This window comes from Malaclemys terrapin, chromosome 8 (assembly GCF_027887155.1).
Source record: "Malaclemys terrapin pileata isolate rMalTer1 chromosome 8, rMalTer1.hap1, whole genome shotgun sequence".
Classification (NCBI taxonomy): domain Eukaryota; kingdom Metazoa; phylum Chordata; order Testudines; family Emydidae; genus Malaclemys; species Malaclemys terrapin.
Window position 1 is genome coordinate 110,687,612 of NC_071512.1, and position 18,548 is coordinate 110,706,159.

Genomic DNA, 18,548 nt, shown 5'->3' on the forward strand with positions numbered 1-18,548 from the left:
TTTGGTAAAAGTGGGGAATTTAACCTCCAGGTCAGAATTAGTAAATACTGGCTTTGCTACAGTCTCAAGCCTGGAGCCTGTCAAAAGGGTAGAGCCTTTCTCGGGTTGTTAGTACATCCACTTGGATGAGAGCAGTAAGAGAGAAAAGCAGAACTTTCACATGGGTTTATTTCTGTAACAGCTGTCAGCTTCCAGGAGGTATGGCCCAGCTGGAGATTCCTCCTCCCTTGCTCAGAAATCTACAGGGCTACTCGTGGCAATGAGGAGGTGGCAACGTTGTTTAGAAACTCCAAACACCGTACAACTCTGCCTAGCAAAGCAATGTTGCTACTACCACCCTACTGCATGTTCTCACTCTGCTCCTTCAGGCGCCACATGGCAGCCATGTACTTGGTGATCTCACTGTTCCGGCATGGGAAGTACAGTCTGCGGTCAGTGCGGTCCACACTAATCTGTGGAAGAGAAAATGGTCAAAGTGTGAGGAGCGTCTCCAGGAGATGTTCTCTTTGAGATCAAGGATTCAAGGAGTCAGTTGCTGCAATTCACTGCCGCATGACTGGATGACTATATGATTAACAAGGTAACTGAATCTCATATTTCAGGTTATTGGCTGATCATCACTAAGGTAAAAGCACTAGATGGGATTTACCATACCGGCCATTAGTCCATCAAATCTTCACTGTTGGATTACTACAGTAGCCAGGTGCTCATAAAAAGGAAACTTCATTTGTCTTTTGGTAACTGCACTTCTAAAGTGATCGTAAAAATGGTACTGAGAGTTCCTAGGTTTGTCTCTAACTCCAATTTAGATGTGCTCAATTCTAGATGTATTTCTTTTCCCTCGCCCATTGCTGCTAGTCCTGCAACTTCAATCAACCACCTGAAAGTCAAGCTGGGCTCTTTCTAGCTCAGGCATTGTCACCAGTAACTGACTCACCTGAGATGCACCATAACATTAACATTTCTGGAGCTGGAACTAGTTAACAATTGTTTGATGCAGGAATGGGATCCCTCACCCCTTAGCTGCGTTTGTTGCAGGCTAATGGTATAAAGGATAAAAACATGTCACTAAAGCCAGCAGGAATGCGTGAGGTCTGGAGTAAAGAGTAAACGTTTTTCTTTGTGGCTGGTCAGAAGTACATTACCAATCAAGCCAGGAGTCGGTAGCAAGAAGGGGTGAGTTGCACAGGGTCTATATAAGAATCCCTGCAGCCAGAAATTGTTTCCCCTTGGTGTGCTATACACCTTGTTACCCCCAAGTGATAGCCTGCTTGCAGGTGTTATCCATCTAGGAACTAGCTAATTTTTGAAAAGACTAAAGCCCTCTACTCTACCCCATTGACTGCCTATCTGCTCTTTTCCCCTCTGAGTAGAGGAAGCTCTAAGAAAGTGACCTGTGTCTACTTTGAAACAAATACAATTATCAGTTTTATGTTCCCTCAACTAATTGGTTTCCAAGAAGAAATTTACCAGAATTCTTCAGGCACTCCTTTGCTTTAGTGGAACCTCAGAAGTCTCTGCTGGATCAGTCATGATTACTGCTATTAGTTTGTCAGATGTGATCCGTTTTTAATAAACCCATGTGTCAGAGTTCACATCTCTTCTCCTCAAGAATTTCCATGTTGATTCCTTATCATAAATCAGAATATATATTCTGACTGGGATACACCTCAGGTTTATTAGTAGTTTCCTGGTTCTTTCTTCCCACCTATCTAAAGGATATAGTCATACCACATTTACCTACAAACATTTGTAGCATATGATATTGATGTTATCAGAACTGAATGCAAATATTCTGGATATGGTTGCAGCAGATTGAGAGGGGGACTATCATTTCACCTCTGTACTCTGCGGTGCCTATGCAAGTTGGGCCCGTGGGTGCTTTGGGGTGGAGCACTCATGGGGAAAAAAATAGTGGGTGCTCAGCATCCACTGGCAGCCCCATGGATCAGCTCCTCTCCCCACAGCCCTCCCATGGGCAGGCCCTGCGGATCAGCTCCTCCCCCTCCCTCCCAGTGCCTCCTGCCCACAGCGATCAGATGTACAGTAGCATGCAGGAGGAACTTGGGGGGTGGGGGGGTGGGAGGGGAGGAAGAGCAGGGGCAGGAAGGGGTGGGGTGCAGGTTTGGGGGAAAGGGTGGAGTGGGGGCGGAGCCTGAGGTGGAGCAGGGGTTGAGTGCGCGCACACACCCACCCCACCTGGAACTCGGAAAGTTGGCACCTCTGAGTAGAGCTGCATACTCATCACGTTCTACTAAAATTTAATGTTCAATTTGCTACCCACTAGCACCTCAGCTCTTTCCCAAACCTGTTTCCCACACTTTTTTGTTCCATTGGTTATATTTGTTTCAAGTTTTGTTCCGGGTTTATTCCTCAAACAGAGAAATGAGTTCCAAGGCCTACATTGAGCTGCTCCTTTTTATACTCTAGAGCGTTTAGAGATCCTACTCACCAAGGGAGTGGTATTCCAGCCAATTTCCTGGCTCTCTGTCTGTGGCTCTGTGTATTTCTTGGTTGGCTCCAGTGCAGCATGGTGAATAAGATTCAGAAACTTGGCTGTTGGATTAGGAAAAAAAGCATGGGGAGAAGACAGTGTTTTTTAAACCAGAAGAAAGGAACAGTGTGCATGACATAAGGGAAGAGTTGAACCTTATCCTGAGGAGCTTCTGCTCTAAAAGAAATAGACAAGAGGTCAACAGTGAAGTCAGCTCTCTGTTTCTGCGCTTCTGTGAATGACCCGGTGAGGTGTCATGGTAGATCTACTGTTTTTGTCAAACATACCCATACATCTTGCTAATTCTGTCATCCTTGTCTCCCGTATAACAGCCCCCTATCCTCACTCTGTGTCTGCTGCCAGCCACCCCTCCCTATCCTGCCAATTGACATTGCTTATGTTATTTGCTTGTAACATGGTCCCTTACTATTCCAGTTCCTATTTCCTGATCTGTGACTTCAGGAAACCAGTTCCTATTTCTATTAACTTTTGTCTGTTTGTAACCTTACAGACCCTGTATGCCAGTGCCTTTTCCCCCAGGTTGTTCTCATTCTGTGTAAAGGCATGTGCATACACAGTTATAGAATCCTAGAAATGTGGGGCTGGAAGGGACCTCGAGGTCATCAAGGCTGGCCTCCTGGAGATGGCAATAGTGACTGAAAAGTGCAAAACTTACCTTTTAAGTAAAGTGGGGCTTAATTCTTCTCACAAAAAAATAACATGTGACCGGACGACTAGTGAAGTTGCCATAGACAAAGGGGAAGGGATGCAGATCAGGATAAGTAAAGAACATGTCAGAGATCTTCTGACTAATTTGAATGAATTCAAGTCAGCGAGGCCTGATGCTGTTCACCCCAGGCTGCTGAAGGAATTAGCTGAAGAAATCTCGGCACTGCTGGCAATAATATTTGCAAACTCACGAATGACAGAAGAGGTCCTAGTGTGTGAAGAATGTGTGCACTGAGGACCAGGTTGCTGTTCTACGTATCTCCTGGAATGGGTCCTGTGCTAGGAAGGCCGCCGAAGAGGCCTGAGACCTCATGGAGTGGACAGTTAAGTTTGGTGGAGGGGAAATGCCCACGAGGTCATAGCACACTCGTATGCAAGCTGACAGGTTTCAGAGTAACAGCCGTGTTAGTCTGTATCAAGATCTCTATCAAGCATTCTTAAAACTACAATACCCACCTGCTGAAGTGAAAAAACAGATTGACAGAGCCAGACGAGTACCCAGAAGTCACCTCCTACAAGACAGGCCCAACAAAGAAAATAACAGAACACCACTAGCTGTCACCTTCAGCCCCCAACTAAAACCTCTCCAGCGCATCATCAGAGATCTACAACCTATCCTGAAAGATGATCCTTTACTCTCACAGATCTTGGGAGACAGACCTGTCCTTGCTGACAGACAACCCCCCAACCTAAAGCAAATACTCACCAGCAACCACACATCACTGAACAAAACCACTAACCCAGGAACCTATCCGTGTAACAAACCCCGATGCCAACTCTGTCCACATATCTATTCAAGTGACCTCATCATAGGACCTAATCACATCAGCCATACCATCAGGGGCTCGTTCACCTGCACATCTACCAATGTGATATATGCCATCATGTGCCAGCAATGCCCCTCTGCCATGTACATTGGCCAAACCGGACAATCTCTACGCAAAAGAATTAATGGACACAAATCTGACATCAGGAATCAAAATACTCAAAAACCAGTGGGAGAACACTTTAACCTGTCTGGTCATTCAGTGACAGACCTGCGGGTGGCTATATTACAACAGAAAAACTTCAAAAACAGACTCCAAAGAGAGACTGCTGAGCTAGAATTGATATGCAAACTAGACACAATCAACTCCGGTTTGAATAAGGACTGGGAATGGCTGAGCCATTACAAACATTGACTCTATCTCCCCTTGTAAGTACTCTCACACTTATTATCAAACTGTCTGTACTGGGCTTGCTTGATTATCACTTCAAAAGTTTTTTTTCTCTTAATTAATTGGCCTCTCAGAGTTGGTAAGACAACTCCCACCTGTTTATGCTCTCTGTATGTGTGTATATATATCTCCTCAATATATGTTCCATTCTATATGCATCCGAAGAAGTGGGCTGTAGTCCACGAAAGCTTATGCTCTAATAAATTTATTAGTCTCTAAGGTGCCACAAGTACTCCTGTTCTTCTTCGTATACAAGATGTGATCCAAGACGAGATCCTTTGGGCAGAGATGGGAAGCCCTGTCATTCTGTCAGCTATCACTATGCAGAGCTGAAGTTACCTACAGAATGGTCTGGTCCTTTCAATATAAAATGCCAGAGCATGTTCTTCCTTACTTGTATGAGGTTTAGGATAAAAGACTGGCAGAAAGATTGGTTGGCTGCAGTGGAATTGGGACACAACCTTTGGGAGAAATTTTGGGTGCGGCTGAAGCTGGTCCTTGTCCATAAAGAAAACTGTATAGGGGGGTTCTGCCATGAGGGCTCAGATCTCCGACACCCTCCTGGCCGAAGTAATCACCAGCAGAAAGGCTGTTTTCCACGAAAGATGTAGTAGAGAATGCATCGCCAGTGCCTCAAAGGGTGGCCACGTCACTTTCAAGAAGACAAGATTCAAGTCCCATGGGGGGGGGGGAGAGGTTCCCTCATCTGAGGAAATGTCCTCTCCAGACCTTTGAGGAAGCAGTCTACCATTTCAAGGGAGAACACCAACCTATTGTTGACATTCGGATGGAATGCTGAAATGGCTGCCAACTGGACCTTTATAGAGGAAAGGGTCAGGCCCTGTTCTTTCAAAGATAGGAGGTTGATCTTAAATTACTGAAGCGAAGATTGCGTCAGCGGGACTCCACATCTGGATGACCAGAGAGAGAACCGCTTCCACTTTGCATAGTAAGCTGTACTCATGGAAGGTTTCCTTCTGCCCAGGAGACTTTTGCAAGCCTGTTCGGGGTTCAGCCCCGCAGATTTCAGGCCCCAGAGAGCTGAGGTTCGGATGGAGCAGCCGACCATGGTCTTGCAAGATCAGGTCTGGGTACAGAGAGAGCTTGAGTGGGGTCTCAAGGGAGAGATGAACAAGCAAGGTGTGTACCAGTGCTACCTATGCCAAGCTGGGAGCTATTAGAATAACCCGAGCCCAATCCTGCTTGATCTTTATCAGTAAATTGTGAATCAGCAGGATGGGCAGAAAGGCATAGAATAGGTAGTGCGACCACCTCATCAGAAAGGCATCCGTCCTGGAGCCGGGCTGTGACCCCCTCAGGAAGCAGAACTGTTGGCTCTTTTTGTTGGAACGTGTAGCAAACAAATCTATGTGGGGAAAATCCCCTTTAGCAAAAGATGCTCACTGTGACATCTGGGCGTGGAGAAGGACCTGCTGAGGCAGTCCACAAGCTGGTTCTGCACCCCTGGCAGGTATGAAGCCTTGATCTCGATCGAGTGCACAATGCAGAACTCCCATAGACAGTCTCCCAACATGGGGGTTGGGAGAGAATGGGTCCCTCAACATTGATGTAGTACATGACTGATTTATTGTCCATGAGAATTGAGACTGTCATATTCGGAATGAGGGGCAAGAACACCTGGCATACTAGATGGTCTGCCCTGAGCTCTCCTACGTTGATGTGAAGTGATAACTCCTCTGCAAACCAGCGACCTTGGGACCTGAGCGTCTCCAGGTGGGCTCCCCAGCCCAGTGCTGAGGCATCCAAGACCAGGTTTGCTGATGGCAATTTGTGAAGGGAATTCCCCCGCAGACTACTCCGTGATCCAGCCACCATGACAGGGAGCTGAGGATATAAGGGTCACCATGATAGCCCTATCCAGGTGATGCCTGGAGGGGGAATACACCATAGCCAGCCAGGCTTTGAGAGGTCTGAGTCTCAGCCTCACGTGACGAACCACATATGTACATGAAGCAATGTGGCCAGGAAGGCTCAAGCAAAGTCTGACCGTCGTGACCAGGTGAGCTTGCATGTAGCGTATTAACTCCAAGATTGCCTGAAAGCGATCTTCTGGAAGAAGAGCCTTTGCTAGCTGGGAGTCGAGGACCACCCCGATGAATTCTATTCTCTGAATAGTGTGGTTAGATATTTGGCTGTGTGTGTTCTCCGTGTGTGCTGTCCTAGCTCTGCACAGACAGTTGGCACAGCAACCTTGAGTGAACCGCCCAATGACCACAAGATCCATTAAGGTACAAAGGCACCTAGCCAGGTTTATTGTCAATGAAGCACAGTAATAGCACCTGGCAGACTCTGAGGATACTAAGATATGGGGGGAGGGATAGCTCAGTGGTTTGAGCATTAGCCTACTAAACCTAGGGTTGTGAGTTCAATTCTTGAGGGCCTTTTAGGGATCTGGGGCAAAAATCTGTCGGAATTAGTCCTGCTTTGGGCAGGGGGTTGGACTAGATGATCTCCTGAGGTCCCTTCCAACCCTGATATTTTATGAATTCTATGTATGCCAGTGACAATCGATGCAGCTCAGTCAGTGGCGGGACTTTCCACTGCTCCCTAAGCTGGCCAAAGATACTCCCTCTGAGATACATCTTTATACCCTGATATGAACAAGTTACGTACTGTTATCCTGACCTTATCTTTTAGGGAATGTTTTTGTATCATCCTTGATATTGGGATGTTTGCATGAGTACTCGGAATTTAGCACTTCTTAGGAATGTGTATTTTTGCAATATTAGCCGTGTTCTTGCCAGATTCTGTGAGCAGGTCCTGCCTTATACTTATACAAGGGCTTATGTCTCAGGCTCTTTCCTACTATGAATGGGTATCAGTGTTGACTTCTGCACATCAATTAGAAGGCCCAACACCCGGAAGGTCGACTGGATGAGGGCGATGTCCATCTCCACTTGCACTCAAGATGTGCCAGCTGTCGAGGTATAGAAATACATGGACTCCCCTTCTCCTGAGAAATCCGCTACCACTGCCATGCATTTGGTGAAGACCTTCGAGGCTGCAGAGAGGCCAGACAGCAGGACTGCGAACTGTTGATGTCCTTGGTTTGCCACAAACCTCAAATCTTCTGTGGCCTTGAAAGACTGGAACGTGGAAGTATGCATCTTAAGTCTAGGGTGGCATACCAATCCCCTGGATTGGATCCAGAAATGCAATGATCAATCCCAAGGAGACCATGCGGATCTTCAACCTTTTGAGATAGCGACTGAGTTGACACAGGTTAAGATGAGTCTGAGACACACACACACACACACCCCTTGGCCTTGTGTGACATTATCGGATTAGAAATTTGCATGGTCATACATTGTTGCTACCACTGTTATAGAATTGCAATGAATCTTATACAAAGTGTGTCAAGTAAGGTGTCAATAGAAAGGAGTAAGCAGCTCGCAGGCTAAACGACCCAGAGTCAATCTTTAGAGACATATTAGAAAAGTATGTGAATGGTAATTAGGGCCATTCCATGTTAGATAGATAGGCTAGAACTTTGAAATGCAAACCTGTATTGTAAGAGACTTGGTCATACTAATTGTATGTGTTTACTTATATCTTGTTGTTACCCATGTAAACAGACAGTTCCTGTCTCACTATAGCAACTGATTCAGAGATCAAAAGGGAATATTAACATATAGATGAATCTTGGGTGAAAGTGTCATTTTCTATATATCTCTTTAAAGTTTGTGATAAACTGTTTCATGGATGAATTACCTTATGTTAACCCTATGTTATGTCATGGATGGATATAAACTGTTCAGGAAGGACAGGCAGGGCAGAAAAGGTGGGGGAGTTGCGTTGTATGTAAGAGAGGAGTATGACTGCTCCGGTATGAAACTGCAGAAAAACCTGAGAGTCTCTGGATAAAGTTGAGAAGTATGAACAACAAGGGTGATGTCGTGGTTGGAGTCTGCTATAGACCACCAGACCAGGGGGCTGACGTGGACGAGGCTTTCTTCTGGCAACTAGCAGAAGTTGCTAGATCGCAGGCCCTGGTTCTCATGGGAGACTTTAATCACCCTGATATCTGCTGGGAGAGCAATACAGCGATGCACAGACAATCCAGGAAGTTTTTGGGAAGTGTAGGGGACAATTTCCTGGTGCAAGTGCTGGAGGAACCAACTAGGGGCAGAGCTTTTCTTGACCTGCTGCTCACAAACAGGGAAGAATTAGTAGGGGAAGCAAAAGTGGATGGGAACCTGGGAGGCAGTGACCATGAGATGGTAGAGTTCAGGATCCTGACACAAGGAAGAAAGGAGAGCAGCAGAATATGGACGCTGGACTTCAGAAAAGCAGACTTTGACTCCCTCAGGGAACAGATGGGCAGGATTCCCTGGGAGAATAACATGAAGGGCAAAGGGGTCCAGGAGAGCTGGCTGTATTTTAAAGAATCCTTATTGAGGTTGCAGGAACAAACCATCCCGATGTGTAGAAAGAATAGTAAATATGGCAGGCGACCAGCTTGGCTAAACAGTGAAATCCTTGCTGATCTTAAACGCAAAAAAGAAGCTTACAAGAAGTGGAAGATTGGACAAATGACCAGGGAGGAGTATAAAAAATATTGCTCAGGCATGCAGGAGTGAAATCAGGAAGGCTAAATCACACTTGGAGTTGCAGCTAGCAAGAGATGTTAAGAGTAACAAGAAGGGTTTCTTCAGGTATGTTAGCAACAAGAAGAAAATCAAGGAAAGTGTGGGCCCCTTACTGAATGAGGGAGGCAACCTAGTGACCGAGGATGTGGAAAAAGCTAATGTACTCAATGCTTTTTTTGCCTCTGTCTTCATGAACAAGGTCAGCTCCCAGACTGCTGCACTGGGCAGCACAATATGGGGAGAAGGTGACCAGCCCTCTGTGGAGAAAGAAGTGGTTCGGGACTATTTAGAAAAACTGGACGTGCACAAGTCCATGGGGCCGGATGCGCTGCATCCTAGGGTGCTAAAGGAGTTGGCGGATGAGATTGCAGAGCCATTAGCCATTATTTTTGAAAACTCATGGCGATTGGGGGAGGTCCCAGATGACTGGAAAGAGGCTAATGTAGTGTCCATCTTTAAAAAAGGGAAGGCGGAGGATCTGGGGAACTACAGGCCAGTCAGCCTCACCTCAGTCCCTGAAAAAAATCATGGAGCAGGTCCTCAAGGAATCAATTCTGAAGCACTTAGAGGAGAGGAAAGTGATCAGGAACAGTCAGCATGGGTTCACCAAGGGGAAGTCGTGCCTGACTAACCTAATTGCCTTCTATGATAACTCCCTCTGTGGATGAGGGGAAAGCAGTGGATGTGTTTATTCCTTGACTTTAGCAAATCTTTTGATACGGTCTCCCACAGTATTCTTGCCGCCAAGTTAAAGAAGTATGGGCTGGATGAATGGACTGTAAGGTGGATAGAAAGCTGGCTAGATCGTCAGGCTCAACGGGTAGTGATCAATGGCTCCATGTCTAGTTGGCAGTCTGTTTCAAGCGGAGTGCCCCAAGGGTCTGTCCTGGGGCCAGTTTTGTTTAATATCTTTATTAATGATCTGGAGGATAGTATGGACTGCCCTCTCAGCAAGACACTAAATGACACTAAACTAGGAGGCGTGGTAGATACACTAGAGGGTAGGGATCGGATACAGAGGGACCTAGACAAATTAGAGGATTGGGCCAAAAAAAACCTGATGAGGTTCAACAAGGACAAGTGCAGAGTCCTGCACTTAAGATGGAAGAATCCCCTGCACTGCTACAGACTAGGGACCGAATGGCTAGGTAGCAGTTCTGCAGAAAAGGACCTAGGGGTCACAGTGGATGAGAAGCTGGATATGAGTCAACAGTGTGCTCTTCTTGCCAAGAAAGCTAATGGCATTTTGGGCTGTATAAGTAGGGGCATTGCCAGCAGATCGAGGAACGTGATCGTTCCCCTTTATTCGATATTGGTGAGGCCTCATCTGGAATACTGTGTCCAGTTTTGGGCCCCACACTACAAGAAGGATGTGGAAAAATTGGAAAGAGCCCAACAGAGGGCAACAAAAATGATTAGGGGTCTGGAGCACATGACTTATGAGGAGAGGCTGAGGGAACTGGGATTGTTTAGTCTCCAGAAGAGAAGGATGAGGGGGGATTTGATAGCAGCCTTCAACTACCTGAAGGGGGGTTCCAAAGAGGATGGAGCTCGGCTGTTCTCAGTGGTGGCAGATGACAGAACAAGGAGCAATGGTCTCAAGTTGCAGTGGGGGAGGTCCAGGTTGGATATTAGGAAACACTATTTCACTAGGAGGGTGGTGAAGCACTGGAATGTGTTACCTAGGGAGGTGGTGGAGTCTCCTTCCTTGGAGGTTTTTAAGGCCTGGCTTGACAAAGCCCTGGCTGGTATGATTTAGTTGGGATTGGTCCTGCTTTGAGCAGGGGGTTGGACTAGATGACCTCTTGAGGTCCCTTCCAACCCTGAGATTCTATGATTCTAACCCCTGTAGTTAATTGCCAGTGATGATTAGGAAATAGGTCTACTTCAAAGTCTCCATGATTGCCTATTGTTCGCCTAAGGACTCTGAGCTGTCAAGAGAAGGCCTGGAACTGTGTGGGAATCCCTTGCTCAATCCCCAGTTTGGACCACTAACCCTACAATACACTCCTATGAGGCATAGCAAATTTCAAGACAGTCCATTCAAAGGTGGATTTTAGAGCACTTGGGAAAGTAATCCTTTAAAAAGAAAGTATTCTGTAACCTTAGCTATAGCGGAGCTGGTGCACTGCTATAGTATTGTATGAAATTAATCAGCAACTGCTGCTGTATCCATATTCCTAGCACAGGATAATGCTGATGTGGGAGACTTTTTTTTTTTTTTTTTAAAGGAAGGATGGATGGAAGGGGTGTCATAACTATAAAGGGAAGGGTAACAGCCCTCCTGTGTACAATACTATAAAATCCCTTCTGGCCAGAAACTCCAAAATCCCTTCACCTGTAAAGGATTAAGAAGCTCAGGTAACCTGGCTGACACCTGACCCAAAGGACCAATAAAGGGACAAGACACTTTCAAATCTTGGTGGGGGGGAGGCTTTTGTTTGGGTGATTGCTCGCTCTTGGGACTAAGAGGGACCAGACATCAATCCATGCTCTCCAAATCTTTCTGAATAGGTCTCTCATATTTCAAACTTGTAAGTACAGCCAGTCAAGGCGTGTTAGTTTTATCTTTGTTTTCTCAACTTGTAAATGTACCTTTTGCTAGAGTCTTTACCTCTGTTTGCTGTAACTTTGAATCAAAGGCTAGAGGGGGTTCCTCTGGGCTCTTTAAGTTTGATTACCCTGTAAAGTTATTTTCCATCCTGATTTTACAGATGACTTTTACCTTTCTTTAATTAAAAGCCTTCTTTTTAAGAACCAGATTGATTTTTTCCTTGTTCTAAGATCCAAGGGGATTGATCTGGACTCACCAGGAATTTGTGGGGGGGGAAAGGGAAGGAGAGGGAATAATTAATTCCTCCTTGTTTTAAGATCCAAGGGGTTTTGTATTAGCGTTCACCAGGGAATTGGTGGAAGAGTCTCAAGGCTACCCAGGGAAGGGAGTTAGCACATTGGAAGTGGTGGCAGCAAAAGCAGATCTAAGTTGGTAGAGAAGCTTAGAGGTTTTCATGCAGGCCCCCACATCTATACCCTAACGTTGAATGGGGAAGGAGCCTTGACAAGGGGCTACACATCCATCTGCAGCATAGGAAGCTTGGAGAGGTGTGAAGTTTCCCGTTCATCTTGTGCGTGTTGTCATGCCACATAGACAAGCTCCAAGAGGGTGTGATTTCTATAGTATACCATGGAGATAAATGCAACCTGAAACAAATAGCTCTAAGATATGTGAACTGCCCCTCCAGCCCCCAGTACACACATAGGAGGGGAGAATGTAGGGCTGACAAGTGCTCCCTACTTCAATCTCTCCCACATGCCCTACTACCATGTCGCCCTTCCCAGTTGCCTTACACACACCCCTTACCTGAGCCTTCAACTCCTTCCCCTCCTGCCCTTTGCCATTTATTCCCCTCCCTTTAATCTACATTTTCCTCCATTGGGCTCCAAGCCCCTGTTCTTTCCCACTCCTCTGCTCTAAGCATATGCTGTGTAATTTGTTGTCTTTTCAAAAATAGTTTGATCACCTTCTGAATTTCATTACATTCCTTCCCACACAACTCCTCCCCCCCCCAAAAAAAAAGCATGTTTTTATTTCTGATGTCTGCCCGCGGGTGGATTTAGATTTATAGTGTCTGGGTGTTACGCAGGTTCAATGGCCACAACATTTGCCCTTAAGTCACATGGGTCCTGTGAGTTGTGGCTGGCTGTGAAGACTCTTGTGCTCCCTGCCCATATGCAGTATAATCCATTCAGTGTATGAGCTTTAGGAATGTTAAGCCTGAATTTAAATTGAGAGCCTTACTCTGTCTAATATTCTGAATTTTACTCCCCCCAAAGGGCTGGGGGAGGAATGCATTCTCTAGGGAGTAACCTGTGTTGGATTATATTGAGTTTTATTAATTTGTTATAGGTATAGTATAGTTTGGGGTGGGTTTTAGGCTAAGCTTGAGTATTAAAAAGAAATATGCTTTTTAGTTAAGATATTACGGTTGTGTTAATTAAAATGCTTTTTTTTGTTTTGGAGTTTATAAGGATGAATTGTTAATTGTATTAGTATATTTTTAGATGGTTTGTTTTAATCAGTAATAAGAATTTTGCAAAAAATTGCTTTTTGGAATAGCATATTGAAATTTTTATTTGTTGTGGTTTTTTGTTTGTTTGTGTAGTAAGTGAGCTAAGCAGACTTGTTAAAACCTGTTACGCCCCAAAAGTTGTGTTTATATATATTAAAAAAAGTTAATAAATAAATGGTAAAGTAAAAGTGAAAAATATATTAAAATAAAGAATGCATGTAAATGGGTGCATGGTTTAAATAAACAATAAAAGAGTAAAATGCACCAGCCTAAAAGTTACAACTTTGGTATTGGTTGGCCAAAAAATGTGCAAAGTGGAAATAACCGAATGACCCCGCAGGGCAAACTGGAATCCACCCAACCACCCCGAGGATGGAGGAGCCGAAGAATTAAAGAGCAAGATAACACCCAGCCGTTATGGAGCCGTCATGGATGTGCCATCTGCTGATTGATTATCACTTCAAATGTAACAACAGCATGATGAAGCAATCTCCATAAATTTGCATGTGGACAAAGTCCTAGAAGAACAGAACCCAAGAACTTTTGCGTCTGGTTCTGCAACCACCCTCCAGGAGCATTGGATGTGCATCAGACAAGACTCGGCCCACCCTCGTGTCCAGACTACCTGGCCAGTAACTTGGCACAAGCAACCTCTATGCTGGTAACTATAATAACTTGTGTGTGTGTGTGTGTGTGTGTGTGTGTGTGTGTAAAATAGCAAGTTTAATAGGTATAGTCAATGGAATAGCTTGCATTCTATTTATTTTGTATTTACAGTAAACCCGGCATTCTGCCTTATCCCCTTTAAAAAGATCCTGCTGGTTTTTATTCTATTACTGTATAACATTTTGGTGGAGAATTGCAAAAAGAGGAGATCTTGGCATATGTCTTGATTACTGTAAAAACAGTGTGCACACCGCCGGCCCTCGCAAGCTCGGCACTTGGATCTGGTTAACTAGAGCTCTGGCCTCCCGGAGCTAAAGATAATAGGTATAGAGCTCATACCATACAAATACAATTATAGTATCCAGGCTGTGTCACTTGCTGATGGTCAGGTGTGACAAAAAGGGCCCAGGAGCCAAGCCAAGCCAAGCCAAACCACTTGCTAGTGGTCAGCAGTGGTAGGGTTAGAAAAACCCAGGTTGGATCACACAGTGCAGCACGTAAAAGTGTGATAGGAAGGTTTAAGCAAAACTTCTAGAAATATTTAAAAGAAAACAAGGCAAAGTATTGTTGGAGGGAGGGATGGAATTGGAAGGAGTCCTAACCTCACCCTTTGTTAAGGAAATCACTCCTTTTCAGCAAATCCTCCAAAAATATGGGCACAGTCCTTGGACTGAACAAGCCCTAGCCGATGTCTACACCATTTTGGACCTAGAGGATAGATTGGCTCAATATCTCCTCATATACAAACCACCTAATGCTGCCAAAAGAGACGCAGCAGCAATCTGGCTGTTACGGGAGGCATGTAATGATTGTTACCTCCGCTTAGCCATCTGCAAAGAGGAAAAAGCATCTTTGCAAGAGAGGTTAAACCAAACAGACAAAGGAGCAGACAATTGGAAAGTCTTGGCTACCAATACCCAAGGCCAGCTAGACATGGTAAAGGAAGCAGTCCAGGCGTGTAAAGGCAAAAAAAGATTCCTGTCAGAACAGACCACGGCCTCCAGGGAACTTAAAAAAAAAAAAAAAAAAAAGTCCTACAAGGCATGGGGGGAGAAAAGAAAAAAAAAAAAATTGACATTAAAACAAGGTAAAGCCCCTACAAGCCATAACAGCTATGAATCAATCAAACAACTTAAACAGAAAATAGGCTTTGCAACCCCCCAGCTCGCAGCAGTACGTGCGGAAGAATGGAACCATGCTCAGTGCAAAGGAAGCCCAGACTGGGAGGAAGGAATCTGGGACCCCCAGGAAACTTGGGAAGGGGACATCTGTAATGACCCGCAAGAGTGTCTTACAGCACCAGTGGCGGCCATTGAATGACGCACTACAACAACCCCCGTAGACGGTGGGGGTAGCAGTACAATTACCACAATTCCACTGTTGGCTGCCAATTTAAAAGCAATGGCCAATCATCTGGGGATTTTAAACCAGGACACCTTTTTTAGATGGTGCACCAATGCAGTCCTACTAGCAGGAAGGGAAAGGCTAACCACCACAGAAGGCTACTGACTTATGGGTATATGTGCAGCCCCAGAATTTAGAGCCCCACTAGACCGAAGGGCGGTTACCAATGATCTTGGTCTCCTGGTCATGATGGCAACAGTCGGAGAGAAGACCATAGCTTCCACCCAGAAGCCTAACAAGGACCCTGAAAACTATCTCACTCGAGGGGCCTTGATGCAATTATTGGCTGGTTTGGCTACTGTTACTGGAATCACCGCAATAGATGAAGTGGCATTCAGAGTCCAGTCCTTAAGGGATTGCGCCATGTCTCTGCTCCCCTATTATTCTGGGAAATTGGCAGTGTGGCAGGATGGCCACCCAACCAATTTGGGGGAACTAAAAAAAATGGTCCAACAACTAACCGCTCACTTCGGACCATAACCTATGGTAAAGAAAGAAAGGGTCTTGTACGTGGCAGCAATAGAGCCAACAGTCACGTATTCGAACAAGAGCGGATCGACATGAGGGGTAGAAACATGCAGGGACTACTCCAGAGGGAGATCCCGAGGCAGAGGAGGTAGCAAGGCAAAGGGAAGATTGTATCCCGATTTATCAAAATATCAGGCATCCAACGAAGAAAAACAGACACATGATTCTATTAAGCCTAACTCTGATATGCGTCGGTTGGCATGGAGAGTATAAATGCACCTGGGAGGAGATAGGGGAAAGTGGGACTGGGCTCCCATGAAAGATATTGTAAAAGAGGTCCTTAAATTGCAGTCCCGAAGGAGGGACGTGTCTGGGGTAACAGCCCCAAGCACTCCTCCGTTGGATCTGCCCCCTCCTCCAGCGACGGATTTAGAATACTTTTAGGGAGGCCTACTGGATGTTGACTCTCCCCTGACGTAGGAGCACAACCATGGAGATTCATAAGAAAACTGACCTGGGATCCAGGAGGGAGACCCCACATATATGTTCAGCAGGGTAACCAAGCTCCTAAACTGGCTCTGATACCGGAGCCTCCATCTCCCTAATTAAAGCAGCCTCCCAAGAAGGCACAAAAGTGGAGGCCGTAGTCTTGCAATCATTTCAAGGAAAGCCTAGTACTGGACAGGAATGGATACAAGCAGGGCTTTGGAGCAGAGCCCAGAGCTGGAGCGCAGAGCAGCTCCAGAGCTGCAGGTTTTTGCCTGGAGCCGGAGCATAGCTCCAAAGCCCTGGATACAAGTCCCTTTCATGGTGCAAGGCTTCCCTTTTTCAGTTCAGTGCTTTAAGATCACCAGGAACTTGATTCAAACCAAGTATATGACTAGTGATGTAATTTTGGGCACAGATTGGCTGTTTAAGAATAATATAATTGATTTACCCCGTAACACCTTATGGAAATTGGAAACTCTCCCATATCAGCCAACGGAGAACTGTAGCTATATTATTACTAAAAACAACCAACTTGTTGCGGCTCTCACAGCCAAACAAGCGGAGGAGTGGTGGTCAAGGTTTCCCACGGTCTGAACCAAAAAGAAAACAGACTGTGGCAAAATTGATGCTTGTGTCAAAATTGTAGGTGAATTAGTAGCACCACAAAAACAGTACCGGTATCCTAAAGAAGTTGAGACGCAGTAAAAAAATGTTAAAATAAATAATGCATGTAAATGGGTGCATGGTTTAAATAAACAATAAAAGTTACAATTTTGGTATTAGTCAGCCAGTTATCTCAACAGCTGTTCAGCGGCTACTTACCATCCGCAGGCTCTTCTGTGTTATCATGCCAAGACATCGGCTTCCTGGTGATCGTGTGAACTGGGGAGAAATATGATGATGCAGGTGAGTTGCTATTATGGAATCAATATTACAGGCAGTTTCAGGTAAACCACTAGCCCCCCCTAATCTGTGTCCTGCCAGCTCACTTAAGCTGTTAAGGAAAAGAAGAGAGACTATAGATTGGAAAAGGAGCACTTGTTAATGTTGGCACTTGATTGCTCCTGGGAACTGAAGGGAATCAGCTTTGGCGCCACGGGACCCTGGCATTAGGTGGTGTTTGTGACCAGAGAGCAGAGTTCATCCACTGATCTGTCAGGTTCCTAAACTGTGACCTGCAGGGCACTTGCTGGAAGAGCACAGAGTTCTGGCTGACTACATGGGGCTAGTTCCTCCTTGTTTCTAGCTGTTAAATAGCATGTAAACCCCAACACACACATACAAATCCAAACATTACTTTCCCCTGTCAGTATGGGTGGTGGGTATAAGAGGCTTGGGGAGACTAAGTGTCCTGAAACGGGGCAAGAAATGCTGGATGCAGTGCACCTCTCATTGGAGCAGCAGTGGCCCACTGCTTTTGGAGTGCTGCCCCTGGAAGCTCTGGAGAAGCGAGGGAGCCATATGTGCCCTGACTATGGCCCTGCCCACATGTGGCCCCGCTCCTGGGTGGCCCCCTCCCCCTCCCCTACTGCTTGCCCCTCTACACGGTCCAGGTGCCCCCCCACACACACTTCTAGGGAGCTTTTGGCACTTGTGCCCAGCCCCACAAACACAAGAGTCACACGTAGTTGCCACAAGGATGTTACATGATTGTGAATAGGAAGGTGGGAAACTGGAGCCAGGCCAGTGGATAGGGAGGACTTTCCATTTAGGGCCTCCATCCCATCTTGCTCCAGTGTTGTGACCCCAGGCCACCACTGCCAGGTCCAGACCTGCCCCTATATACCCCAATCTTAAACTGGCCATGTGGGCTACCTCACCACTTCAAGTTGGCCATACCCCTTCTCTCCTGTTTGAGTGAGTTGGCCATGGTCACCAAGCCCTGTCTCACCCCAAGAGAGCAGACTGGCCCCTCCCCCACCCCGATCCACTTGGTGGAGTCAACCCTGTACTCCCTCTGTCATGGCCCTCCTATATCTTGCCCCCTTGCCTCCCCCTCCCGTCTCGCCCCGTTTGAGGGGGTGGCCCCCTTGACTCCCCTCTCCCCCTTCTCAAAAGTTATTTGTACTCCCCCATCCAGTCTCACTCTGTTTGAGGGGGTAGGCCCCTTTCTCCCCACCTTACCCCGTTTGAGGGGGTTGACCCCGTACTCCGTGTGCAGTTTCTGGCACCGCAGCTCCTTCCGGACGGTCTCGCAGAAAATCTGGTTCTGATGCACCAGGTCGGGCGGCTCCTTCTCGCGGCCCCGTGCCGCCATGACCGGCCCCGCTCCCGGGAAGCGGGGAACGCAGCGCTTGCGAATTCTCAGCAATTGAGTTTGTTTCATTCTTGTGTCCTGGCAACGGCGATTCGCCCCAGAGCCTTGGTCAGACGCAGAGGACTTGCTGATTGGTGCGGTTCA

At 46.3% G+C, this 18,548-nt stretch overlaps 1 protein-coding gene across 1 annotated transcript; it reads right to left on the reverse strand.

Moving 5' to 3' along the window:
• Window positions 1-150: 150 nt before the first annotated feature.
• CFAP144 (cilia and flagella associated protein 144) lies at window positions 151-18,477 on the reverse strand. Its single transcript, XM_054037372.1, has 4 exons — window positions 18,272-18,477; window positions 16,970-17,029; window positions 2,453-2,556; window positions 151-452 (listed from the first exon to the last, which is right to left on the reverse strand). The coding sequence occupies exons 1-4, from the start codon at window positions 18,471-18,473 to the stop codon at window positions 339-341; spliced, it is 480 nt and encodes a 159-aa protein (XP_053893347.1). The 5' UTR covers window positions 18,474-18,477; the 3' UTR covers window positions 151-338.
• Window positions 18,478-18,548: the final 71 nt, after the last annotated feature.

Excerpts from the sequence above, each read along its gene's own strand:
- CFAP144 (XM_054037372.1), bottom strand. The coding sequence starts at position 18,473 with ATGAAACAAACTCAATTGCTGAGAATTCGCAAGCGCTGCGTTCCCCGC. Across the intron at positions 2,557-16,969 it reads CACAGAAGAGCCTGCGGATG|CCAAGTTTCTGAATCTTATT; the intron begins GTAAGTAGCCGC and ends CTAATCCAACAG. Across the intron at positions 453-2,452 it reads GCTGGAATACCACTCCCTTG|ATTAGTGTGGACCGCACTGA; the intron begins GTGAGTAGGATC and ends TCTCTTCCACAG.